Source organism: Chlamydotis macqueenii, chromosome 2 (assembly GCF_036417535.1).
Source record: "Chlamydotis macqueenii isolate bChlMac1 chromosome 2, bChlMac1.mat, whole genome shotgun sequence".
Lineage (NCBI taxonomy): Eukaryota > Metazoa > Chordata > Aves > Otidiformes > Otididae > Chlamydotis > Chlamydotis macqueenii.
Window position 1 is genome coordinate 43104626 of NC_141557.1, and position 27188 is coordinate 43131813.

The window sequence follows — 27188 nt, forward strand, 5'->3', positions numbered from 1 at the left end:
ATATTTCAGTTCACAATTACAATTCCTTCAAGGCTATTAGGGGATATTACAGCTGGACAGGCTGGCAGACAAACCCCCACACCCCCTCATCCTAAAATCAAATTCATCATCCCTGACATTAGCCACTAAGAGGAATCTGCAAATGCCCTTATTCAGCTTCAGGAATAGCTAGTTTTACACTTTCTAGATGTTAACTCTATTAATTTGTACTTTAGAGATGAGGCTTGGGAGTTCAGTGTATAACACATGTATGTCAGCAGTGATCCTTCTTTGTAAGGTGAATCATGCAAAGTCCCATGATTTTAAAGGTGTTGATATAAATTTATTTGATGGATAAATGACCACTTTGTCATCTCTGCCATATTCTTGGAAAAGAAAATCTGTCGTGCAGTTAGGACTTTCTCCACTGCAAATATTTGCACAGCACTTAATCTTCTTTTTTTTTTTTGAGTGTAAAAGGAAAGCAGAAAGGGAACATTTTGCAAATCCACAAGTGCCAATGCAAAATGAAGAAGTCTGAGCTTTCCAGTCGGTCCGTGTGCCAAAGCCAAAAGTGCATCAAAGAACCAGAAAGGACAACCTGGCCTAGAAATAGATACTCTGCAAGATCCTCTCAAGAAGAACAATTTTCTGACTGGGCTGTGGCATTTAGAAGAGGCCAGGCTGTTTTCCCCCATCCTGCTTACTTGCCTGTACAGGCTGAGGTATACTTGTGCAGCATTTGTTCCTTTTTGCTTGAGTGGAGCAGAGGGGTCAGAAAAGTTCAGTGCAAACTCTTGTTAGGGCCTGTGTAGAATTTTTAAAAAATATATGCCTTTAAGGAAAGCTAAAGATGATTGAATTCCAGTTTGATAGCTGTAGGTGCACTTCTGTGATAATGTGATAATTTTTTTTTCTTCCAACACTGTATGTGGCATCCATGCCTTGTCACCAGTGACATGTAAGAGAATATGTTCTCTCAGCATTGCCTTCTGATGAAAATACACACTGGGACTGTGTATTTTCCACATTCACAGTCCCAGTGTTTCTTGTGACTACTCTTTTAAAGCAGATGGGGAAAAGTGTTACAGCCTTTCCTTCTGTTCTCAGGTGGATCTACCTGAAGCATTCCCAAGTATCTGTAAGGAAGCAATGGTATCCCATAGAGGAAAGTCAGATGCCCTAATACAGATCTGGGAGAATGCACGAGACTCTCTCTCTTGCTGGCCTTGTCACTTGTTATAATTTTGCTGTCCTTGATAGTAATATTTCATTAATCTGTCACAAGGAATCCCATTTGAGAGAGTGTAGTATGTTAGAATTTTTGTCAGTTTTAATGCTCAGCAGTGATTTATAATATTCTGTGAAATTAATATATTATTAAAAATATGTCTACAGCTCTGACTATGTGTTATGACACATTTGGAAGATCTTGTCCTCTCTTAGAACACCCATCTCCAAGCTCTATTCATTTTGTTTGCCATTTGGAGTATGTATCTTGTAGCGTTTTCCAGCTATAACTATGCAGCTATTTAAAAAGGAATGAAAAAAAATGTCTCTAAACATTGTATTTCAACCAGGTATAAAACTATGCAACCAGGATTAAACATGTAGAAATTGCATATTGAAACATCTTAGTCAATATTCCAAAGTATCCTTCTGCAAATTCAGCAGTGCATCTCAGTACATTTTTTTTGTTTGATCACCTTTACAATAAATAACTCACTGGTCTACACAATTTCCTTTCTTTTGGTTCAAACAGTTTTTAAATGTGCACCACTGTAAGGCTTTCCTTAAAACCAGTCATGACTAGGACTTTTCTCTTTTCCATTTTCCCAGCCTTGCCTTTCCTTATCTTGAATTTGCCTTTTGGCCAAGACTTACCCACATTTTTGATCTAGAGTCAAAGTTTCACAACCCCTCACTTTCTCGGTCTGCTCCCACCCCAGGAAAGCCCAGCTTAACCTGATGGTATGGTAATGCTTGTGAGGGACATGGTGGTGATCGCCTGGATGAGAGCTGACAGTGCTCTGAGAAATATGACAGTACCTCTGCCCTTGATCAGGCTTCCCATTTGAAAGTTTTCATTTTGGTAATTACATCCTTCCCAGATAGTAGCCGTAGTCATTGATCATAGTAATATCATTATAACTGATTCCCGTAAGTCACCTTTTAAAGACACTTTCTATGGTTTCTTCCCCCCTATATCTTCTTCCTCTGCAGTCACAGGATAAGACTTTTTCTGTCTACCCTTCATCTGATTGATTAGAAATGCCACATACTTCCTTTACGTATGGCCTGGTAATATACACATCACATTTCTTCCCTCGGGATCTTAATCAGAACAAGTAATGGCCTTTAGCTTTTCTCATTAGCAAAATGGAAAAGCACCATACCCAATCCATTAGAAATACAGCATTGTAATATGAGCTTATAGAAAAATGGCTGCGTGCCAGCGGACATGGAGTTGAGTTTGCCTTAAAGGATTTTCAGAAAAAAAAAAAAAAGTCACCCTATCTGTCTGGCAAGAAAACGTTTTGAGCCATAACTTATCACGCCTGTCTGTCAAGCATTTTGCTGTTGCTCCTTAAGTGCTGTTTGGACAGCTCTGTCATATAAAGGGCATTCATAAGGAGGAAATATGGGTGTTTGTACATGTATTAATGTCTTCCCCAATGTTGATTCCCTTCATGGATTATCCTCCTCATATTGCATCGCCTATCAGAATTAGAGAGAGGGGAGGAAGTTGGGAAGATTTTGTCACATTTTGCTTTGCTTTTAATTTTTCACAGAATGTGCTAACCTGAAAAAAATGTAACAGGAACAACCATTATGGCATACTCATCTATCAAGAGTTTACCTGAGACTGCTGCTATGTTTTTGTTAGCCCTGTCTAAAACTATTTACAATCAGTACACTGAGAGTGATGACAAGACTGATTAAGAGGGTGTTTTCCCCACTGAAGTGATTTGCTTTTCACTTGGCCTGGACTTTATTAGCCCTAAAATACATTAAAATTCATACACCACTATTTGTGCTTATACTGTCCAGAACTGTAAGAGGGTGTTAAAGCACACATCTGTACCGATTGGTAGTTGTATATAATTTGAGTGTGTATGAGCTGACTCTGTCTCCTTTGGAAAGCTGGCACCAAGGGAATACAAAGAATTGGAATGCTGCTGTTTCGCCAGCACTAAGACACATATGGTTAACTGGCCCCTTCAAGCATTGCTAATGTGATTCCTGGGAAAATAAGTGCTAAGCTAACCCATAAAGCTATATTAAGTAATGTCTTATGGCGTGTGGGCGCTTTCACTTTTTTTTTTTTTTTTTAAATACACCTCAGGTTTCCTAGGTCTTAAGTTGCTAACCTGTACAAAGTGAGATTGAGAGCTGAAACATCAAGCTAGCATTCCTGACTGCTTCACTTGTGGTTCGTCAGCTGTGCTGATCGCACCTTCCCAACAAAATAGAGCATCTCAGTAAAAGGTAAAGAAAATAGTACAATGAAATAGTGTGAAAGACCTGCAGCAGTAAAAAATGGGAGACATTATAAAAGGGCCTCTTTAGGACAGTTTAAGGGTGGAATTAGTGATTAGATGACAAAACAGGAAGACTTAAGTCAAGGAGAGATGACTTCAGCTTTTTTGAAGTATTGGGCATTTTTTTTTTCTTCTGTTTTGCTCTTTTGCTGGTTTATTTTTTTTTCCCCCCACATTTTGGTATCTTGCCTCTTCCCCTCCCTCCTCTGCTTCTCATTTGGATGAAATGACAACAAATTGGGAGAGATTCTGTGTTATTTTTACCACAAAGTAAGTTTAGGAGTTCAACACTGTAAGCAGCTCTTCACATGGTAGACAAGCTCATGACATGGTGATACAGTTCAGTTCACTTAGCCAGCACTCTGCTAAAAGGAAAGGTTTCTCCTTTGATTATGCAGCCTGATGTGTCTCACAGATCCTCCCACAACTGATAATTAACATACTTATGGGCAGACTCTGTAACATCCTTACTCAGTCACACTCTGTGAGTAGGACATTGACATTAATTTCAAGGGAACCCTTCTCCCGTATGAATTTCCAGAGTTTGTGGAAAGTGGGGAAAAGAAGCCCTCACAAAAATGCTCACTATTGCCACCTTCCAGAGCCCTGCCATGTAAGCAAAGCTAATGATCATGTAAACATATTTAAAGATTTTAGCAGATCACTTTGTATGCTAATAAGAAGCAATATTTTGTACTGCATTGTTTTGAAACACAGTACTTCAAATGTATTGAAGTTGCCACTAGCTATTAAAGATTAGTATTCTCTATTATCCTCACCCTTTCTGAATATGAACATGGCTGATCCTTTTGCCCAAGTTACAGACAGAAGAAGAGCTGTCTGAGCAACATCCATCATTTCCAGTTTGTGGCAAATTCATCTTATGAAACTTGGTTTCATTCTGATTCATCTTCTAAAAACTCAAAACAAACCAGAAAGATTCTCCCATGAGCCAGAAATTCCAAACAAAAATTCATTTTCAGAAACAATGCCTCATGGTGTTTCCAATACAAAATATACTCTGCAAGATCTTGACAGCTGCCAACTGGTTTAAACATCCCTCTTGGTTGCTGTCCTGCTCCACGTTAGCTTTCAGGCAGCAGCTGCAAAGCGCTCCCAGGATTTTGTGTTCCAGAGCAGCCCCACCATGTCCAATGCTTTGGGCAGGCTTCCAAGATCTCCTAATGAGTCGGCTTACAGGTCTGCTTACTGAGGACCAGATCAGTCCTGGGAGCCAAGTCAGAAAACCCCAGGAATGTTGCGTTGGGCAGGCGACTTGGTGGGACTGTCCTTGAAGAAAAGCAGGGCACTGGCTCAAAGATTGAACAGGGACTGCTGGTTCCTGGGTGTGCAGGAAGAGGGAGTCACGTCCCAGAGCTTCACGTGAGACGCAGATGAAAGTGGGACTCTCAGGGCTTGCAAACTCCCAACTCAACCACTCCAACTCTGTGCTGAGCAGCCTGGAAGCCCTGAGTGTATGTTGTGCAGGGCATTTGGCCACACACACCTGACAGCAGGCTGATTTTCCTTGCATCCTTAGGCATAAGGCCCCAGCATTTCCCAGAAGGAATGTGTTTCCCCCTGCCTAAGCCTGGACTTGCATGTTCACCATCAACGGCTTTTAAGGCGTCCCTAGTGCCACTGTTAGCTTCCAGTGCAAGTCCCAGCAGGAACTACAGGTGATCTCTGCAAGGTATTTTGTGTTCACTAAATTGGCAAGTTCTCCTCCATCTCTAGATGCAGGGTACTTCTGGACAGCTGGTTTTTATGAAATTCCAAGATGTTTTTTTTTCTTTTCTTTTCTTTTTTTTTTTTAAGACAGTGATATCCTTCAGTACAGTTTATGAAATGGTTTGGATTCTAGGGGTCTTTTAGAGACAGAGGACTGAGCAATACTGTGCGTCAACTGCTCTTAAGAACATCCAAGGTGTACTTTGGTGGTGTAGTGCTATTATCTTACTACCTTACATCTGTCAGGCTTGACTGCATTTTCATGGAGGAGGTGATGAAATTCCTCCTGTTTCTAGGATAATTTGCAATACTGATATTCATATTAATTGTTGTATGTTTCTACTGTGCTCTTTTTTTTTTTTTTTTCAACTTGTAATTGTCCTTGCTTTCATCTGCTTCATTCTTGGACAGCTGGCCCGTGCACTGTCCACTCTTGTGATCTGAAAGAGCAAATGGAAGGTGTGTGTGATTGATGAGCAACTGTTATTTAACAAGTCTAAGTGGTTCTCCTGTTGTTTTAGCAACAACTTCATCCATATAGTATGGACATGTGCACACAGTAGTTTACTTCTCTTTTGACTCTTCAAATTCATGGAGATTTAATAGCCTCTAGAAGGCATGTTTGCCTTTAGAAAGTAATTATTTGTTCATATAAATTGATATGTGTCGTAGTTCAGCCCTGATCGGGACCAGACTACGCAGTCTCTCTCTCTCACCCTCTGAGAGAATAGGGGGAGATGATATAAAGAAAAACGGCTCAAGCTTTGAGATAAGGACGGGGAGAAATCCTTAAAGTTACCATCACAGGCAAAACAGACTCGACTTGGGGAAAAATACTCATTTATTTCTAAAACTAGCAGGAGAATGAGACAGGGAACAAGATAACCTGCCCCCACCCCTCCCTCTTCCCGGGCTTAACATTATCTCTACTACCTTCCCCCAACCCCCGCGAGCGGCACAGGGAGGAAGAGGGAATGGGGGTTGCGGTCAGTTCATCATGTGTTGTTTCATGCCACTGCTTCATCACTGGGGGAAGAACTCCTCACATTCCTCCCCTGCTCTGTTGTGGGGTCCCTCCCACAGGCCACAGTCCTTCGTGAAACTGCTCTGGCGTGGGTCATCTCTTCCACGGGGTGCAGTCCCTCCAGAACAGCTGTCCCAGCGGGCCCTCCACGGGCCACAGCCTCCTTCAGGCCTCCACCTGCCCCGGCGTGGGGTCCTCCACGAGCTGCAGGTGGATCTCTGCCCCTCCGTGGACCTCCATGGGCTGCAGGGGGACAACCTGCTCCACCATGGTTGTCACCACAGGCTGCAGGGGAATCTTGGCCAGGAGCCACATTACTCCTTCCCCTCCTTCTGAACTGATCTTGGCATCTGCAGCCGTTCCTCACAACAGGCTGGCAGACGCCTCTCAGGATTCTTTTTACATCTCATTCACTTCTCATCTCCTCTCCACTTCTTGCAGCCAGGCCGGGCCCAGTTGGGCCCAGTCGGCTGCCCGGCGGGAGGCCAGAGGGTGAGGCCTGCAAGGCCCACAAGGCTCGCGCCTCCCCCTCTCTGCCCCCGCTCAGCTGCTTCACATCTTCTCCCTTTTTTTTTTCCTGTTTTCCCCTTCTTAAATATGTTATCGCAGAGGCATTATCACGGGACATTCTGCTACCAATTGGCTTGGCCTTGGCCAGCAGCAGGTCCGCCCTAGGCCTGGCCAAGTCCACTGAACAAAGGGGAGCGACTTCTAGCAGTTTCCTACAGAAGCTACTACCTTAGGACCCCCCTCACTAAACAAAAAACAGAATAATATGTTACTAATAATAGTTTGATGTGCTCATGTTTTGAGAGTTTCACTGACACATTTATTTATTTACTTATGTTGAAAATATTAAAATGTACAGATCTGTCTTCCTTCCTTTTACTAGCAGCCATTCATTAGGGACTAATTGAAAGAATTGTATTCAGATGGAAATTCCTAAGAATTTCCAACCGGGGGTGTGCATAGGGAATTTTTATGTCAGAAGAAGCAGTTATAATTCTGCTGCATCATCCCTTTTTTCTTCAGGATACAGGATGTGAAAGAAGGATATAAATGTGACAGAATCTCAGTGATTACCAACCCTGGCTGACCAAGACTGATGCAGTATACTCTTTTGTTATGATATAGTCACTGTACCCTGTTTTTATATAGGATACTGCAGATAGGACAGTCTGCAATAAATCCTGCGCTAAACCATGCTCAAAAACTTGCACCAGAAATCTGTACATTATGTACATGCATGGAACAGGTACATAGAATGTATTAGAAAAAAAATTAAAAGTACCCCTTTTGTAGAGAAATGAATAAGAACTGAAGAATTAAGAACTGAAAGTACAACAAAACACCAGAGTCTTGGTCTTTGTTTTAAGCAAAGGAGTAGCCTTTCTGTCTTGCAAATGTATCCATCAGACCCATTGCATTGTTAGAATTATACCAAAAAACAGTTTTCACATTTTGGGCTATTCATATATGTAGTCATACATGGAGAATCATTCTATGTTTCTGTACAGCCTCCATGGATCCCTGCTACAGTGGAGGCTTTGTTACAAGGAAGACAAGATTGAAAATGTCATGGGCCTAGGTACACTGACAATGGACTACAAGGATCGTTGGCACCATGAAGTCAAGTTCCACAGCCGTGTATAAACTGATAAACATAATATGAACCACTTATTATAAAGAGGTATTCCTATAAGAATAGTTCACTTGCCTTTGATGAAAGATACAATCAGAATGGGAACTTAATTTTCACATCCTGCTGGGTTTTCCTCCATTTTTGCCCTTTTCAGACATTGGTGAGATATCTGAAAGTGATTAGAGACTTTCACCGAGTACCTTTGTAACACCAGCCTTTAGATTAAAAAAAGTGGTTAAAATGAATGAGTCCATTTTTATTTATCTGTTTCTTTAGACATTCCTGGAGTGTTGTTTGCATTTACTGCAGTTTTTACAAACACAGGATTTTGTATGCTAGTGAGAGCGTGGTGCACAGCTGTATGTGGTGATCTGACTGTTCTCAGATTTGTTTACTCTAAATAGTCTTTATCTGATTAGTCCTCATCGCTCTGCTTTAGTAACAGGCCTGAATTTCTGAAATAAAGAAAATATCTGCTAGCTGTGGGGGGTTTAGCTCATCTGCACTGTTTCTTCTATACCTTTGTATTACCCTGATTTCCGAAGGTAGGGATTTGTGAAGGTTGCTTCAAACTCCTGAAGAGAAAAGGAGATTAGTTTGTAAATATAGTTCTTGAGGTTATTATTCTCTCTACCTTCATTTGACTTGCTCGGAGAATTAGGTAACATCTCATTAGGAAGGTTGAAAGGGAAGTGATAGCCAGTGTTCCTAAATACGTTTGTATTACTGAGCAGCAGGGAAGAAAGGTTAAATCTTGTAGAGATTTCTATTCTCTGCCTGAACAATGAGTGCAGCAGCCCAGTGATGGGATTCTCTTGAATGACAGTGCTATTCTTGATAGGGCTATAGTAATTGTATGGTAAAATATCGTTATATTATTACATTTTAGGTCAGGCTGATAATAATTAGCAAAAATATTGTAATATATGCAAAAACTCCGTATCTTTTATTCTCACATTCTTTAATTGGGAAAAACTAAGATTAATAACAGCCATTGAATAATTACAGGATTGAGCTGGAAAATGAGAATGCTTCTGGGTAGCAAAAGATATTTGAAGTTTAAAGTAGAAACTGTGGTGGCTGAATAATGTATTTCATTGAACTGCCACTGGTGCTGATGAACTAGATGGTCCTTTTCTCTTCCTGAGTTCCTACATCTCTATGCCAGACTATGGGATAAGAGGACACAGCAAGACAATGTTCTTTTCTGTTGGAGAACAGGGTATTTTCAAATGAGAAGGTGGAACCAGGGACAAAAAAGCAGCAGTTTTATTCTATATTTCATTAACGTTATAACCACTTCACAGTGGTTGAAGAGAGATGCATTTTTTTGTTCTTTGCAGGGAAAAAGATTTGAAAGTGGGAGGGCAGGTTTCCTTTATGGAAAAAAAATATTATAAAAATAAATCCAGCTAACAGTCTCATTTCCTTCAGTTTTCCAGCAATGCAAATGTTTTCACATAATTCTGTTAGTGATGCAGTGTCTAGACTTCTCAGATGGTTATAAAAAAACCAAAAACAAACCCTGGCAATAATTCTGAGAATCCTAAAAAGCTAAGTCATTATCACTGTGCTATAGCTCATGCAGTGATATGAAACCACAAACAGTCACTGAAGACCAGACTCTGGAATCCTTGCTCATTTAAGGCACATAGGTTAGCATTTACTCACATAAGACATCCCATTTAATCTCCCTTCAGCAGGCTGCTGTGGTGTAAATGCTTACCAGCATGTGCTGGTACAAGATTCTACAATTTGGCTCTCACCTTGACTGAAAATGCCCTGTGCCTTCCCAGGAGCGTGGAGGTTGATAAAATAAGGAAAGTGATCTTGGATTCTTGCTAGAGATACACGTTTATATAAAGACAAAGTGAAACATCAGAAAGCAGCATTTGCACATTGATTTTATAAAAAATCTTCTTTAACATTTATTCCTTGCTCATTGTCCTTTGTCCTTAGTAAGCCTGCTCATTCTGAGTAAGTGTTGTCCAAGGTTTCCAAATCTATTGCAAAATTACATGTTAAGATCTCATTTTGTAAATTCTTTCCAATATTCTTCATACTAGGAAAATTATTCAGTGTCAGTCAGGTTATCAACTGTTGTCACTCTGTAAAATCTCACAATACTCATAGTGACTTAACGTATATCCAGTACCAACCTTCTACTCACAGGCCTATAAATAGAACTGTACTTTAGGGTGGTTTCTTATACTTTCTGTTAATTACGACCTTTAGAATTTAAATGAAGTGCGTGGCCAAAATCTTCTGGAGATGTAAATGAAATTGTTTGGTCTTGAAAGAGGCACTCACTCTTTCAGGAACTGTCTCAGTTGAAATTCAGTAATTAATAGCCTGTGTTAGAGGTATTTGCTATGTATCTCAGCTGTTAGGCACTTACCTAATTCTACATTATCCTGGGCCCAAGAAAGGCAGACCAGAGGTTTACCAGGGCAAATGAATAAATGGATGTTGCCTGTGCCACAGTCTCGATGTAAAACTCCTGCAAATTCCCTGCAGGTCGCTCAGCTCACCTTTGATGGGTGAAACGCGTTATCCTACAGCAACGTGCTCCCTTGCTCTGCCTGGTGCAGGCAGCTGCCTTCCTCTTGGTTTTTTCTTCCCAACGCCTGCCACCTTTCTGGGTTTTGTGTTTGCTGCACGCGTAACAGGAGTCTTGCTGGAGCCAGGCTGGGATACCTCACTGTTTCCAGATCTGCAAGAACGGATGTTGCTCTCTGAATTAAACATGATCCTTCTCATAGTTTAATTTTGTCTCCTCAACCCACCTCTTCATTCATTTGTTACCTCCCTTCGTGTAACTCTTAGTAGTGACAGAGGGTAATATCTGAAAGGAGAGCAGAGGTGCAAGTATATGCTATTACTTTTTCTTTTTCTAGCTATGTATTTTTTCACATACTTAAGCAGTTTCAAAAAGGTAAAAACAAAAATCCCATTGAACAAGGTGTGAGCAGAATATAGGCTAAATAGGTGCCCTGATAACTGCAGTCTGAATTAAGCACTCAGGCATTGTAAATCATGCCTTGTATTATAGCACTGCACATGTTCAGTGCTGAGAACATGCATTCTGTATACTGTGTGAAAAAAATAGTAGTTTACAAACAAATTAAGAGCACAGTCCCACCAGCAATATCTCTTTTTTTTTTTTCTGTGGTAGAAATTTTCAGCTTTTAAAGGATAAGAGTGACAAAAAAAAACCTCCCTTACACCCTCCATTCCATCATCTGTGCCTGTAGAGTCACCATTCATTTTACTGTCAGAAATAAGCAGCTTCTACTTTTAGACCCACAAAGCCTGAACAGTTATGGAGGAATGAACAGTGTTTTCTTCTACCTTGCACAGACCTTGTTAATGACCGATCCCATTACAGCTCAAGAATCTTTAATCCTGATGGAAACATATGACAAAGAAAGAATGGATTTGGATTTCTCGGATTCTTCAGTTTCTCTCATTTCGGTGCTTATGCTACCAATATTTAGCCGAATTAGCGAGGTACTGCTAAGCTGAGCACACGAGTCAAGCTGTCTCTCTTTCACACATACATGTGGATAAAGAACTTTAGTGAGTGTGGTTCAGGGACAAAACTCAGTTATGATCTTCTGACATAGATGTCTTCTTTGCTTGCCATCTGCCTGCTTCCAAGTTACCTTAGTTTCTCAAGGTAGATGGGAAGCCATGTGCATCTGCAGGACCTGTGGTCCCCATGGAACTGGAGCACTACGAAGTCCCTCAGCTAAGGGATGTCCTTAGAGCATAATCTTCCTCCTGGGTCATTCTGAGCAGGGTAGGTATAAAATGTTTAACTTTTCTTCTGAATCTCGCAATTCTTTCTGAAGCTCTTTTCCACCTCCCAGCCTGGGCAGCACTCACCCCAACCCATCCAGAGCACACTGTCTTACAAAATACCCGGGTAAAGTGGCAGGGGAACCCAGTGAGAGACACCGACTCCAGTGGGTTCAGTGTGTACTGGGTAAGGAAGCTACTGAAGAGCAGTGTTCAGGAAGCTTTCTGCTAACAATCAACTGTGAATATTCATGACACGAAATTCAACTTTTGCATTATCCAGAGTCATTGATGTGAGTATTGACACTGACATTGTGCCTTAGCACTGTGTAATCTTTAATGTATTTATCCTGTGAGATCAGAGAATTAGGATTATGTAGTTCCTAAAGGAAAGAAATACATGAGAACTTGATTGAGCTAATGTCAACTATAACAAAAATTGATCTGTCCTCTTTTTTCATTATACTGTTAGTAAACAAACTAAACTAAAGCATCTTCTCAGTGCTAGGCTTCCCATGGTGAAAACAGATCCAGCAGGGCAGACACACATGTGGTCTCAGCTGGGACTCCCTGAGCGTGTGAGGGGACTTAAGACCAATTGTGTATCTCTGAGAATTAAGAGCGAGTTGTCCTTTATAGTTCTGTAATGTTTTTTACGGAAGCTTCAATGGATCCTTAAGTGAGAATCTGGAGACTGAGAATCAGTTCCAAGCCCTGATAACACGTTTAATTGTTTACTTGGTTACTCTTTTCTGAAATGATGAGAGTTTCTTTACATTCATAAAGAGAAATGTATTAAATATGTTTGGATATTCCACTGAAGGGCACAATGGGTGTACCTGTAATACAGACCAGTCTGTCACTCAAGGGCCAGTTGTTAAGCAGCAGCACTCTGTAGGATTGAGCCTTGGCTAACTTCTAACTAGGACCAAGATCTTTGCCACAAAAACTGTGACTTCATTTATGCCATTGGTGGAACTAATTTGGCCCACATCATTTGTTTTGATTGTAGAGCTCTAAATGATTTAACCAAAAGGTTGAACCACCATTACAGTGGACATTTAGACAAGCAGACAATCTCATATACAAGGGAGAAGTCACATTCCTACAGTTCTTCAGGGAGACCAGCAAGTAACTAGATAGCTTTTGTCTCCAGCACTATAAATCACCTGCTGTTTGGCTGAATTCAGTTAGAATTCATGCAAAAAAATTAAACTGGGAAAGTGTGGGGAGGTGTCTGGAAAGTCCAGGGCAGGCAGAGGTTGGGCAGGACCAAGTCAACAGAACAGTTTTCACTAGAGATTGTATAGCAGTGAAGGAAGCAACATGAAGTAGTCTGGCAAGTAAGATCAGGATCTGCCTCAAGAGGAAAATGTTTACATTAGAGGTAAGAACCTGTATGGTTACCGAGAGCAGTGCTTGAAGAGTCAGCAAACACACCAGTCAGTTCCTGGACAGTTTCAGTTATTATGCTACAGAACTCAATGTCAAAGGATTTTGCAAAAAGTGGAGTGATCTGAATGAAAAAGCAGTTGAATAATTTGGTATCTGTGTATTAAAACTCATATGTGTTTGTGTGTAAAGTAAGTGAGTGGCAGACAACTGCATCGTAGAAGAGTTTGAGTGCTGATCTTCTACTGGGCTCAGGAAAGAACTCTGAGGAAGTCCAAGTTGAGTGAGCCCACTTTATTCTTTAAATTAACAATTTTAATTAAAATCTTTTTTTTTTTTTTTTGTCTGAATGAAGCTAGCCTGCGTAGGTACTTAAAACCCTTGTAGGTCTTTGTAGAATTGTAAGAATGAGTGCTTCAGATTGATGTTAAATATTGACACATTTAGAACAATACTTCACAGCAGATGTCCTCCCAACATGTGATGGCAACATTGCAAAGCAGAACGAATGAAGCGGAAGCAGCTCTGGAACACCCCGCTGTAACGTTCTCATTAGCTCCTAATCCGTAAGGCAGGAGAATAGCCTGGCTGTACTGGGTACAATAGGGATAGTTGGCCTGATGTCTTTGGTGGGTTAGCATTCATAAAAAAAAAAACCCTATTGAATTCAATTCTCTTTCTGAAAAACAAGGAAAAGGAGCTGTAGAAGAATATGGCCTGATACCGACACACAGACGCTGGGGACACTCCTGCCCTTTTGCTCAAGTTAAGGAAAACACTGTGAATTTTAGCAAAAATAATGTAATGATTTTCAACCCAATATGCTACTCATATTGCAAGTATACATTCTGTGTCACCTATATTCCTCACTGGTTTTTTTTTCTATAGAAAACAATTTTATTTAAGTAATTTTTTTCTTTCTACTTGAATGAAGACTTTAGAATTTAGCTGTGGGATTCTTTAAATATGCCGTTCTCATTCCCTAAGGCCTTTCTCCAGCATTGCTGCAAAGTCTGCACCCCGCTATGCAATTTCATAACGCATGTTTGTGACAGGCATATCAAACCATCCAGTTAGTTTAGAACTGAGGTGAGAGAGTGCTTTAAATGTAAATTTTACTACAAACAGTGGAATAAAACCTTGCAAGCACTTCCTAACTCTGCCAGGAAGCAAAGCTATATTTAACTCATTTTAAAATTCATCAAATACGTTCTGGGCTGATTCAGATCTTCAGTGTGTCTTTGAAGATAACATGTAGTGGAAGTGTCATACAGTCAGTTGTGGGATTGGGCACATTCTGCCATACTTGTCAGTGAAGACATGCAGTTAGGAGCTGCATTGTAGAAATAAAAGCGCATATAGATCTGACAACTTAATATCGATACTTTATTTGAAGATTTGAACAATATCTGTTGCATTCAGTTCAAGAGCTTTTTAAGAAGTGCTGCATATAAAGAGATTAGTGCCATACCAATGGCAAAATTCATATACAGTCATGAATTTTAGAAAAGATGGTCTTGTAGTACTTGGGAGAGACAGTATTTTAGAGAAGCTAATACAAAGTGTTGCTAAAATAATAATTTGCAGAAGTTTCAAAATGGATAGAGAAGATCCCTGGATATTAAGAATAAGCCATAAGAATTTAGCTAAGGATTCTGTGTAGAAAAGGAGAAACTCCCAAATGTATCTTCCTCTTCCTTTATTTTTCCTGTCTTGGATTTCACTTCTCTGCAGCTTTGTATCCCTATAAACTCAACAGCTCTTATTGATAGGGTTAAATATAGACTGGAATAAACCTGTCAAATTTCATGCTTCATTTTTTTGTAGATATCATTAGATAAGATCAGTAAGACCTCAAAAGATTGTTTAGAGGGATTTTGTATCTGTAACCTCTGTATCTATGCTGCAATTGTGTCTCTACTGGGTTTTTTGTAAGTGCAACCAAGAGTCTCTTGATTTTAGAAGCCATGTGAACAATCTGAATCTATCAGCAAGATGTATGCTATTGCCTATATTCAGATATGACCTGACTTTGAGTTCAAGATTGTAATTTTTAATAGCTAGGTGATTCCTACCATTGCAAAAAATTCTGAATTAAAAGAAATAATAGGCCGGACACTAACCAACGAACTCTGAACAGGAAATTGAAGCAGTGTCGGGCTTTTAATACAGTTTTATGCATTGTTATTGTGGTTTTCTAATGTTCATTTGCCTTTGATTTTTTCTAGTACATGACTGCTGCTGCACCTATGCAAGGGACCTACATTCCCCAGTACACTCCTGTGCCTCCAACAGCTGTCCCTATTGAAGTAAGTTTATCTCCATCCATGAAAGCAGAGTGAAGGGGTAGCAGGACTCTCATCTATTTTGCCTCCTTGTACCTGTTGTTTGAAAGGGCGCTAAAGTTACTTTATGGAATGGTGGCTGGAAGCTTACAGCTTTTAAAATTAGGACTGCACATTTCTTTCTCTTTTTCTTTCTTTCTTTTTCCTTCTTCTTTCTTTTCCTCTCTCCTCCTTCTTTTATTTTTTAAATTGTTTGCAAGGGCTCTTGTTTTGCATTTGTTTTGTTGTACAGCAGGACATGGAATAAAACATCCGTGATTATGACTATTTTTTCCCCATGTACTTGGGAGGGAAATGGGAAGAGACAGGAAAACAAACGCAGCAGGCAGACCACGAACCCAAAAGAGATTCCAAGAAGAGAAGATTGCAAGAGGGTTTGATGTGGTCCTTAGCAAGTATAGGTAATTGCTGAAACATTTAGCCACCAGAAGAAGTGGTTGAGCAATGGAAACCTTCCCCTTGTATATACAGACATGGAGGATGCTGCACTGACTGAGTGCTTTTCATCCTTGAGGAAGGATTCATTCCCTCCCTCCTTGGGGCTGAGTCATGCTGATGACAGTCTAATGAGTAAGTATTTATTCAACCCTGTAGACCACAAGCTGCCGGGAGAGCATCAGCTTGGCCTTCGCTTCTGTGAAGCTTCATAAGGGACGCTGAGCACAGTGAGAGCAGGGAGCCTTGGCATCCTTTTCCCTGTGTGCTTCTCTTTGGTGCTACCCTCTTTTATTAGTAACTTCTCTCCTACTCTGGAATAATGTGAGGAGTGCCAGGGTCTCTGTACTTCTGTCTTCAGCTGTGCGGACTTTGGAGTTTATGCTGTTACTACTCTGTGCTTTGAGGATGCTGAGTTAGTGGTACTGTTGTCGTGGCTCCACAGGCAGTTCAAGTGGACTCATTCTGGTTTCTCCTGGTTCTTTGTAATTACTGAGATTCCCAAATGAGGTCCCACAGGAGAGGCTGTCACTGTTCTGCCATACTGAGCTGGTCATGTTTTAGTCTTTTTTACCTCAGGATAATTTTGCCCTAAGTCCTGTTTGTTTACGAACAGGCTATGAGTGCGTCTTTTCAGTTGCCATTCTTAGGTATTAAATTGGGCAGATACAAATCTAAATTAAAAGGAGATAGTGGGATGGGAAGTGGCTCATACAGCAGGACTGGCTGCATACGGTGCTGGCCAGTGCAAATGAGACATTAAGTTAATTCTTCCTGAGCCCTCCTCCCCATCACCCACCGGTATGTTCATGCTTGATAAAGTAACATGATGTCATAATTATCTTTTATAATAAACAAAATATTATTTGAATATATAGCCTGTCTTGTTCTGATCCAGTGATGATGATTATTGTTAATGTTTATCTGTATTCATGTAGCATCATGAACCGGGACCCTACTATGCTGGATCCTCCACAAGCAGAGACCAAAAAATACAGTCTCTGCCCCAGAGAGCTTACAATCTCAAGATGAGATGGACAAAAGGAGAAGGATAAATACAAGGAACTAGACAGAAAAAGATAATACTTACAGTCTCTTAAGCAATAGATTTCTGAATTTCTGAAAAACGAAACTGATATTTTTAACAGATAATTTAAAATAAACTACCTGTTGTTTACACAGGACTCAAATAAAAACAAAGCAAGTGCTTTGTGCTCCCTCTTCTGGCTCTGTTGTGTCCAATACAGTAAAAAAGCACATTCCCTGAAGGGACCTGCTAGTGTTACTCAAGTGGCCAACATACAAAACATGAGAGTAAAGAAAACAAAATATAACTTTGAAAGCACACAAAAATACTTAAAACTAGTGTTATTCAGACTGTCTAAATAGGATAAGAAATAGTGCATAATCTTTAATTCATACATACCAACTTTTGTGTGCCTACTTACCTGTATTTTTGAAAATGTATAAGTAAAGCAAAACTTGATTGGAGCTTTGACTTAAGAGATGAAAGTCTTTAGTGTGAAGTAAATTTATTTTTTAAGGGAACATGCATGGAAGCACTGTGTAGAGGAGTGCAGTATTTTTCTAAGGCAGCTAAAATTCCGTTGGATGTGTAGTAAAGCAGAGAGTGGTGGACCTAGATTCTGCCTTTATTGCGTTGCAAATCAAACAACATAAATGTGAACTCACTGTGAAGTTGGGGTAGGTAAGTGAAAAATCAGAGGAGCCATACACGTTGTAAAAAAGACAAGAGGTAAAATCCAGACTCCACTGAAGTTGAAAGCTTTGCTTCTGGCTTTGAATGGGGAGGGAAATGCCCTCAAAGGTGGAGGTATTTTCCACTGCAGCCTGTAAGAGCAAAGTACTACAGGGGCTGGTACACAAAGGAAGCTTCTTGTTGCTGGATGAGCTCTCTAAAACTGATGGAGTTTGTTGTGTTAGCATGTGGTTCTGCTATCTCAAACTCTCGACCTCTAGAGAAACAGGAATGGTGAGCTGCTGCTGAGCTCTTTTATGTAATTCACTGCGGTGAGTAAAATGAGTAAGTTTTTCACATTCTCATTTGATTCCGTAGGGTGTTGTTGCTGATGCTTCTCCACAGACAGTAGCATCTTCATCACAGGAAGCCAGTGGTCAACAGCAACAGATGACAGTGGAAACATCCAGTGAACATGCACCTGCATATTCTTACCAACAGTCTAAGTAAGTAGGCATACACTTTGTAACCAGAAGGTTTTGGTTCTTGATTGTGGTGGGACAAATTCTACCCCCCATTTCAGCAATATAAAGTCTGAGTAGCTTCTCTACGTTCGGATAAATTCTGCATATATAGCAGTGTAATTAGCAAAAGATTTTGGCTGATGGCCTCACCTTGGCAAATTGTCCTTGAGTCCCTGCCTGCACTGATGTGCTCTCTAACTGTCTGCTACTTTTCTGGGCTCAGAAGGATCAAAACAACTGTGTTAACAATCATCACGGTGGACTAAAACAGCATCTGGTGCCAGAGGTTAAAAAGAGGGCTTAAATTTTGCAGTGGTGAAAATATTGGCACAGTACACATGTAGAAGTTTCTTTCTGAAGGCGTAGCTAGTGAAGTAGTATAAATTGCCCCAACTTGGTGTTTGGATTGTGTAAAGCTGGTGCAGACACTGAGTGGGCAGGAACTGGAAATGGAAGAAGAAGAGATAAGAAAGGGATGGGGAGAAGCATTGCTCTGTGTTTCTCCTGTCCTCTGCTCCCTTTGTTTGCTTCCCATGGAATACGTTGGAAAATTCAAAATTTATACACTGACATCTGGATCTAGAACTCCTAAAGAGTCCCTCCATCTTCAGAATAATTCTCAAATACTCCTTCTCTTTGCCACTGTGAAACTGGTCCTCATGAAGAGAACGTTACTTAGTGACGGGGACTGACTGATGTTGGACAAGGAGCCTGGACCCAGTCATTTGTTAATAGGTGTATATTGAACGCCAGCATCACTCTGAAAAGAGAATTGCACGTTTTTTGTCTTGAGGAAGGAAGCAGACAAATAGTCAGACAAGAAATATGTTTGATATATCAGTCAATGCATCATTACATAGTACTTATAGAGGCATAAGATAGGAGCTGGTATAGGAAATATTAGAATTACACCAATCTGTGAATTGCTGTACTTCACTTTTGACATCTAGAAGTGGAAGATGCATTTATTTGTCTAACAAATGAGTAACGAATGGTTTCAGATCACACAATGTCCCTTTTTGACCACCATAAAACATAAGACCTCACTATTCCTTATATCACACCCATATTTGTCTATATGGACATATTACTATTACAAAATGAGTGGATCACAAACTTTTTGTTGACGCACGCAGTTGGAAACAGAGTCTCTGCATGTGTATATCTGCTAGCCATCAGTCTCTCTAGTACCTGTAAATAAGCGGTGGCAAAATACTTATAGAATATAATGGGCAAAGAGAGAATTATGTGTGACCATACCATCCTCTTTACTTGTTTTGATGACTTGGTTCTGTAGGAGTTTGGATCTGGTCATTCCCATGTTCCAGGTCCCTTTTGCTTAAGTCTCAGAGCAGAAGGACTTAGATTCAGAAGCCCTCAAAGGTAGCTGTGAGCAGCAGGTTCTGGCATTTTTCCCACACAGGAGGAAACTACATTGCAATTCTTTATTGAAATGAGTGCTGTGTTTCTTGCCAATGTGGTGAATTCCCACCCTCTCTGAGAATGAGATCTGTCTTCTTTCCTTGTCAGGTACTGCCTTGTTGCAACGATGGATACGCTTCTAATGGCACTGGCATTTATATTGAGAGGAGTTTCTTTCTTTTTTAATCACACAGGCAGATCCAGCACAGATTTTTTTATTATTATTATTTAAATATTTTTTTTCTGAAATGTGCCCTCTATTTATATCTGCCAGTTGTGGGCAGAAATGCAAAATGTGGGAAGCTGTAGAAACAAACCAAAATATACATGATCTCTGTCTCTTAAAAAAATAACTTCTGCCAGATTATTTCAGTAACCTTTCACATAAAATCAAGTAAAGTTGTTTTGTAATTATAATATAATTTTATTAATCTGCTCTTTGAAGAGCACATTTATTAAAAGCAAGCATCATGCCCAGTATACAACCACTGTTTTCAAAGCGATATGAGGTGAAGTAATTAACATGTCCAGACATTGATTTTGTCAGATATAGGCAAAGAAAAAGGCAGATACTATAAAATTATTTCATAGGAGCTGATCAGTCAAGAGAAAAGTTATAACAGTGTATTTCATTATATTTATTTTCTTTGCAACAATCATGAAATTGCAGGCAACGAAGGAGAGGCAATGTACTCAGAGTGAACTGGGTGGTATAAGGACTCTGTACTCTCTTTGTAAGTAAAAATGAAACACAAAACTTAAGATTTAAGTTCCACTTTTTTAATCAGCATACACGTTCTTTTATTTAATATGCTGGCTGCTGTGTTTGAGGATCTCACCCATAGATATTCAGAAATTATAACTTCATGTCAAAAACCTGGCTACCTATTGTGTAGCAATACAGGAGAAACAGCCCTTGATTTCTAAGCAGAGGACTCTACTTTATGAGGAACTAATCTTAATTATTTTAGGCTCATACTCCCTTTTTTCCCTCGTAAATCTTTAATTTTGCACATAAAAGTGTGAAATCTGTGAAGTGAAGATAAATGGAGATCCTTCCCCCTGAAAAGTGTACTCTCTTACTTGTAAGCAAAACTCTGCTGGACAACGTACTCTGATTTTAAATGTGGAAAGAATTACATTTTTCTGGAGCCTTTTGTGAGCAAACTTGATGCTAGGTTGGATTAGAGAGTGTGTGCTCTGACCCTTTGGTGGAATTGGTCTTTCGCGCATGTGGTGGCCACTTGACCCAGAGGGGCAGTAAAACCTCAGGAGGTGAGCATCCAACTTCAGTACTCCTACTGGAAGTTATGCATAGAAAACCTTAGGAAAATAATTAATTTTTGCCTGCCCCATAAATCTGTTGTTACATTCAAAATATTACTTTTCAGGCTTTACGAAATGAAAAAGTCCTTTGGTAAATTTCATATTTAAAAATAAATATTTAAATTATTATTTAAAATTTAGGTTCGTTTTATGTTTACCATCCCAGAGAGATAGTTCTGTGGCAAATGTTATGTCATCAACATTCTTCACAATTTAACTCCTAATACTAAAATTCATTTAAAACTAAGCATTAATGCTTGCAAAAGCAAAAGTGATGGATTTTCTTATGTTGAACTTTGGTTGGTAAACAATTTTCTCCATGCAAGTTTTGAGAACTGTGGGAAAAGTAATAACTAACCCTTACTGATAGCCTTAGACATGAAACAGCATTTATACATAGGTTCTACATTTCCCCAAAATCTCATAGTCTTGCTAAGATAAGTTTGTTGTGACTTATCTTTAAATGACATAAAACTTCAGAACCACAAAATGAGAATTATCTTCCGTAAGAAAAAGGTTGATAGCTTAGTTTATTCTCTGTGCTAAATTTAGAAAGTTTTGTCACTATATGATCAAAAATTATATTTTTCTAATTAATCTTGACTATTTCCCCTAAGTTAGCCATAACCGGCTCATTAAGCGGAGTGCTCCATAGTCTAACTGTTCTTGCCATCAGAAAATGTGTTCTTTTTAGCAAATTGGATGTATCTTTTTATTGTAATTTTATCCTTCATTTTATTATTAGTATCCAAAATAAATAGTGCCACTTATTATTATGAAAATATTCGCTTATTGTATTACTCTTGAAATATTTACACAGTCTTAAGCCACGTATTAATCTCATTTCAGTGTAGTTAGACTGCCCATTAAGCATAGCATTAGCAAGAGTAAATTCATCTGCTGAGGATGCGTTAACATCAGGAGTTAAGCAGGAGTTCCCCATTTCTGCCTGGCTATTTTCAGCTTAGTGGTGGTATCATATTTAAACAGCTGCAAAGTTAGTTTAGCTTGGATACCTTTTAAAGGGAATTGGGTGGAAAAAAAGGAGAGGAGCCTATTTCAAAGTTGTTTTGACTTAATGACCACTTTAATTCAATTGTTTTTACAGACAATAAACAGGACTGAAGAATGTCGGTCTGAAATCTTTGCCTTGAATGGAGAAACTTCACTGAACAAGAAGTTGGCTTCCAGTTTGCACAGGCGTCAAATGAATGCTTTTTTTTTTCTACCTTTCCCAACGAAAACAAAACAGTGTTTTTATGTGCTGTGCAAATGGTTCCGTCATGTAGTCTGACAATTTTATTTTTGCTATGATTTTTTTTTTTTTTAACTAAAGAAAAAACCCAGAGGAAAAATGCTGGGTTGACATTTCATCTGGATGAACATTTGAATTCAGAATTTACCTGGAGGTGTAGCTAGATTATTTTTTTTTTAACAGAAAAACTGATGATGTCAAGAGGGAGCAAGTTGAGATGAAAACCAATTGTCTTCCTCAAAAATTAAGCTACTCTTTTTCTCTCATTTTATTTTTCTTCTTGTTTTAAATCTAGAGTGGTTTTTTGGTTTTTGGTTTTTTTTTTTTTTGTTTTTTTTTAAAAGAAATGTTTAGGTAAGGTTTATCTTGAATCTTAATTGCCTTAATTTTAAGGACGTCAAAGGCTCTCAAGGCAAGCTGTCAACGTCTTGTTAGAAAACCCGAGAATGAATTGAAACTGCTCACACCGGTGCTGGTGCAGAAGTTTAATAGACTGAGTTTTTGGGGTGAACAAAAAATAAACTGTACAGTTTAAAAGAAAATGATTTTCTTCTTTTGAAGAAAAGTTGATGATAAAGGAACTGTGGCAACTGAAAGGATTGGAAGAATGCTGGGACTTTTATGAACTTTGTCTTAAGTGTTGACAGAAAAAATTCTAGAAGGCTAAAGCATTTTACAGTAAAGTTATTGAATTGAGAAAAAAACTTACTGCATTATATAGAATGCAGGGTTTTTTTTCTTGCAGAACGCAGATTTTTTTATTTACAAAGCGTGATCGCTAGCAAAAGCATTAGTGCTTTTTATCTGCAGTCTTTTTTATGAGCTTTAAGAAGTTTTTAGTCTGCTTTGCTTGTCACATTGCAAAAACCTAGCTTAAGAGCATTAAAAAAAACTTAAGTAGATAGGAGCTTATGGTCAAAAAAAAAGTGCAAAAAAAGCAATAGATAGAAGAAATTGTTGACAATTTCTGTAGTCTTTCCTAGTTGTGAACAAATGCAGCCTATGGATGGCCTATTTTATACCAAAGATGAAGTGACACCCTAACGCAGTCCAGAAGATAGAGGTTTTTTTCTTTTTTTATCTTTATTTGACCTACATGGCCGGACCAGTTCTTACTTTCTTGTTTGTTTAAACTATCTTCCACTGGTGTTTTACATACTGCATATGTTTATAGTGGAAATTTCAGAATAGTTGGTATTAGAAGCTTGTTGATGGTGTGATTTAGAGAACATCCCAAAGCAAGGGGGAGTGGGTTACCAACTAATCTGTCCAGGTGGGCTTTAATTTTGATGACTTTTTCTGTTAAATTGCCTGATCTTTGGTATTTCTACTGAAACAACAGTCTTCCTTCTGAATTCCAACATACCACAGATTCATTTCTTCACCTCAGTCTTTGTCATCGTCCAGCATGCATAGCCACCTTGATTCTGCGTTTTTCAGTGATGCGGTTGTATTGCCAGATAGATACAAGAGAAAGCAAATTTGATCTTTGTTCTCATTTTAGCTCTCCCATACAAGCAGAAATGTTGAAAATGACTTAGTATTGTCATGCAGGCAGGAAGTTAAAAAGTATTCTTGTCTGCTGTGATTTCTATTGTCTTAATATGTTGGCTGACAATCACTAATTAGTATGAATAGGCAAAAAAAGGCACTAAATTGAATCCACTGAAACCCGTTTTAGGAATGACACTTATTTTCCATTGAGAAATCTTGATTATGGCCCTTACTTTTTTCCAAGCAAACAAACAAAAAAGGTGAGAAGCAAGTCAAAAGATGATTTTTTTCCTTAAGGAGGCAGAAGAGAAGCAGTGTTTAAATACATACATACATACATATATATCTATATGTAAAAATTAAACCAAACATTTTTAAACTTTCCTCCATCCAGAAGAGAGAGGAAGCTTCATCACATTTATTGTGGTGCATTAGAGACAGGGTATCCATTAAAAATAATAAAATTAAAACATATATATTGCATCAATCTGATTCAGCTGCCCAATTCTAAAAAGAGATCTGTGTTTCCCTAACCTGACTTCTAGGGGGAGAAGAACACAAATTATTTTTTTAAAGTGATAAAACAATATCATATTTTTTAACGTAGTGTAGGGAGTAGGGGGTTTCCCAAGTAAATGGCTGCTAGATACGCAACATAGAAAAGAGAGAAATGGGATTTCACGTGGTTCTTCACAGTAGGAAGAGGGCCTGATTTTCAGAAGTGGTGTAACTTGTGCTTTCTCCAGAGCAGTTGTTGATAGTCTGCACTTCTGAAAACCAGATGATGCCAAAGTAAATGAACACCATCATCTACAACATGCTTTCAATTCAGGAAAAAAACAAACAAACCCACCCCTCTTTATGTTTCACATGCTGTCTCATTACTTGTTGCTTTTTGAGAGTGGCACTTGAATTTTGCCCTTGGTTAAAGGTTCCCTCTTTCTTTGGAGGGCATATGAGGGAAAAAAATCAATCTAGCCTTATTTTCTTCCTTTCTACATGTACTCTCTTTCTGTCTGTCTCTGAATTCTTTGTACAAATAGAGATAACCCCAAGCACAGGTCAGTTAAATATGAGATAAACACATTTGTTTCTGTGCTAGTTCTAACGTGACACACAAAAAGTCTCATTTACTATCAACAATGAGGCTACAAGGTAGCTACCATGTGGCTGATGAATATGCTGAGGTACCTTCTTGTTTCTATTCAGAACTCTGCTGCTTTATTTATACATTCAGAAACATTTTTCTTATTTTTTTCAGCAAAGTTAAACAATCTCAATGTTTTTTATTAAGCCAGACAGGCAACATGATATCACGATGCCTGTAACTCTGAAGTGTTTCAAGTGCATTCTGTGTTAGACTTGTTCCCTTTTTTTTTTTCTGTGCTATAATGTTCAGTAGTATTTTAAATCAAAAGAAACAAAGCAAAGAAATAGAGGAAGAAGAGGAGGAAAGAAAATGAATCTGCTAAATACAGTTTGTCATCTTACTGGTCCCCTAAAAAAACAATTAACTGGTACTTGAAAGTCTGTGAATTATAAACAATGTGGGCCTTGAGTATAAACAGTCATAGATCATAAGGTATGAAAAAAAAAAGCTTATTTGGAACATACACAATGCTCAGAAAGTGATAACTTATTTGTAAAAGATGAGATAAAAGAGAACAGTGGAAGAGCAACATGCTGCATGGGTGTTGTCATAGGACAGGAATACTTGGTGGCCTCTGAAATCTCAAACTAGTTTTTTTTATATTCTGGTTAATAAGATTTTTTTTAAGGTTTATTATTGTTGTCTGTTTGAGTTTCTGTTTGCCTTTTTTTTTTTCCTTTTTGAAGACCTGAATTTGTAAAGTCAATATCTATGTCTGTCTTAACAAATTTAGCTTTAAAAATGTGGAGGGTTCCTGAAAGGTTGCAGAAACAACTCTAGAAGTCTAAGGCAATGGTGCCTGGCCCAGAGGTCTAGAAGTAACACCAGATCCATAAGCTGAACTGCGTATGTACTTTCCATCACACCTGAATTCTTGTAAATAGTCAAATCTGGATGTTCAGGTTTGGTATTTTTATTTTTACCTTGAAAGATAAATACAGAAGGGGTGTCAGAAAAATATGAATTATGGCTAGAAAATTCTGAATACCTGGGCTCATCGCTTAACATTGAGAAAAAAAAATTGATACAGTGGAACTGAAGAGAGTATTATATTTGCAGGTGCTGACCCGAGTGTAGATGAGGGCTCTGAAAAGTCTCACTGTTCCCAGCGAGATTTCTGAGGGACTCTTCTTCCTATCTGGCTCTACTGCTGGTTTTGTAAGCACTTTTCACCTGTGACAGTTAGGCCTCAAATTGTGAATGTCCTCTTATTGCCTTCCAGTGAAACAGACTCTTGAAATGTCCTTAGCTTGTGCTTACTTGTATAGTTCTGTTTACCAAGAGATTGCCTTGGTTGTGTTGGTCAAGAAATCCACTGTCACGCAGAACAAGGCGTATTTGAAAGCAATTGCATCACATTGTATCATCTTCTGCTATGGATGCATGCCCAACTGTGGAAGATAAAGGCTGGCGATTAGAGAAGTGAGGGCTTAAACTTTCAACGGGCAATGGGCTGAAGCATTTGAATGGATTTTTACTCAAGTAAAAATCAAATGAAGGGTATTATTTATGTATGTATGTGTACCAAAATTCAGCAAATTTGAGGAAGCCTGCATTGTAATAAAGTTTATTTTTAATATGTCATAGTATTTGGATCTATATTATGTTGTTTATGGTACTGAAGGATGAGACTAAGTGTTTAACAAATTGCCATGCTTCATGATTTTAAGCTGGATGATGCTCCTCATGCTACTTCATTTTAATGCTGAGGTTGACATGAGCAAAACAGGTTTAGGCAGACTCGCTGAACTCCACCTGTAGCCAGAGTCATGCTAAAGAGTGATAATGTGCTTAAAGTAATGAATCAATCCATTTTCAGTGATGAGACCAAATGTGGTAGTTGAAGATAGTAATGTTTGATACACGCATGGTCAACATTTCCTTTCAAAACTTTATTTAACATGAAATTGATCCAGATATAAAATAAGTGCCCTAGGGCAAGGGATTTTCCTGGTCTTTCTCAGTGGCCCACGTGAACTAAGAAAACAGTCACGGTGTGATGGAAATGCAAAACAGAAAACAACAAAAATGCTGACATTTGGTGTATTAGTCTTTCTGTTTAATGACAATTGATTATAGTGATGATGATTCCTTTGATTTCTAATACGCATACACACAATCATGCACGCACACCTTCTCAGCAGGAGGGCTGAGTGAGCAGCACACTCCTCCTCTCCCTCAGTGGAGCAGATTTCTAGAATCTTGGCAAGCAGCAAAGATGCAGTGTAAGGAGAGTTATTTTCCTCTCAAAAAGAGCACTGACTTTTTCTATATTGCTCCTGTCACCCAAATAGGCTAGAGCACTGTATGTACCCCAGAGGTTTACTCACCTTTGTGCCTCAAAGCAGGCAGAAGAGACCGTTTCTTCTCTCCTTGATTTACATGTCCTTTGTTAAAATTAAATGGAAAATTATGAGAGAAAAGCTG

General features: G+C 38.9%; 1 protein-coding gene across 3 annotated transcripts in view; it reads left to right on the top strand.

The window, feature by feature from the left end:
* RBMS3 (RNA binding motif single stranded interacting protein 3) overlaps positions 1-26345 on the top strand; it is a 723800-nt gene extending 697455 nt beyond the window's left edge. For 2 of the 3 annotated variants that reach the window (XM_086742737.1, XM_086742738.1), the window contains exons 12-13: positions 15340-15420; positions 17969-18100. In XM_086742737.1, coding sequence (XP_086598863.1) covers positions 15340-15420; positions 17969-18100 — 213 coding nt within the window. Of the gene's footprint in view, positions 1-15339; positions 15421-17968; positions 18101-20206; positions 20271-21970 lie in introns of those variants that run through there. The other variant, XM_086742736.1, reaches the window with a different exon arrangement.
* Positions 26346-27188: the final 843 nt, after the last annotated feature.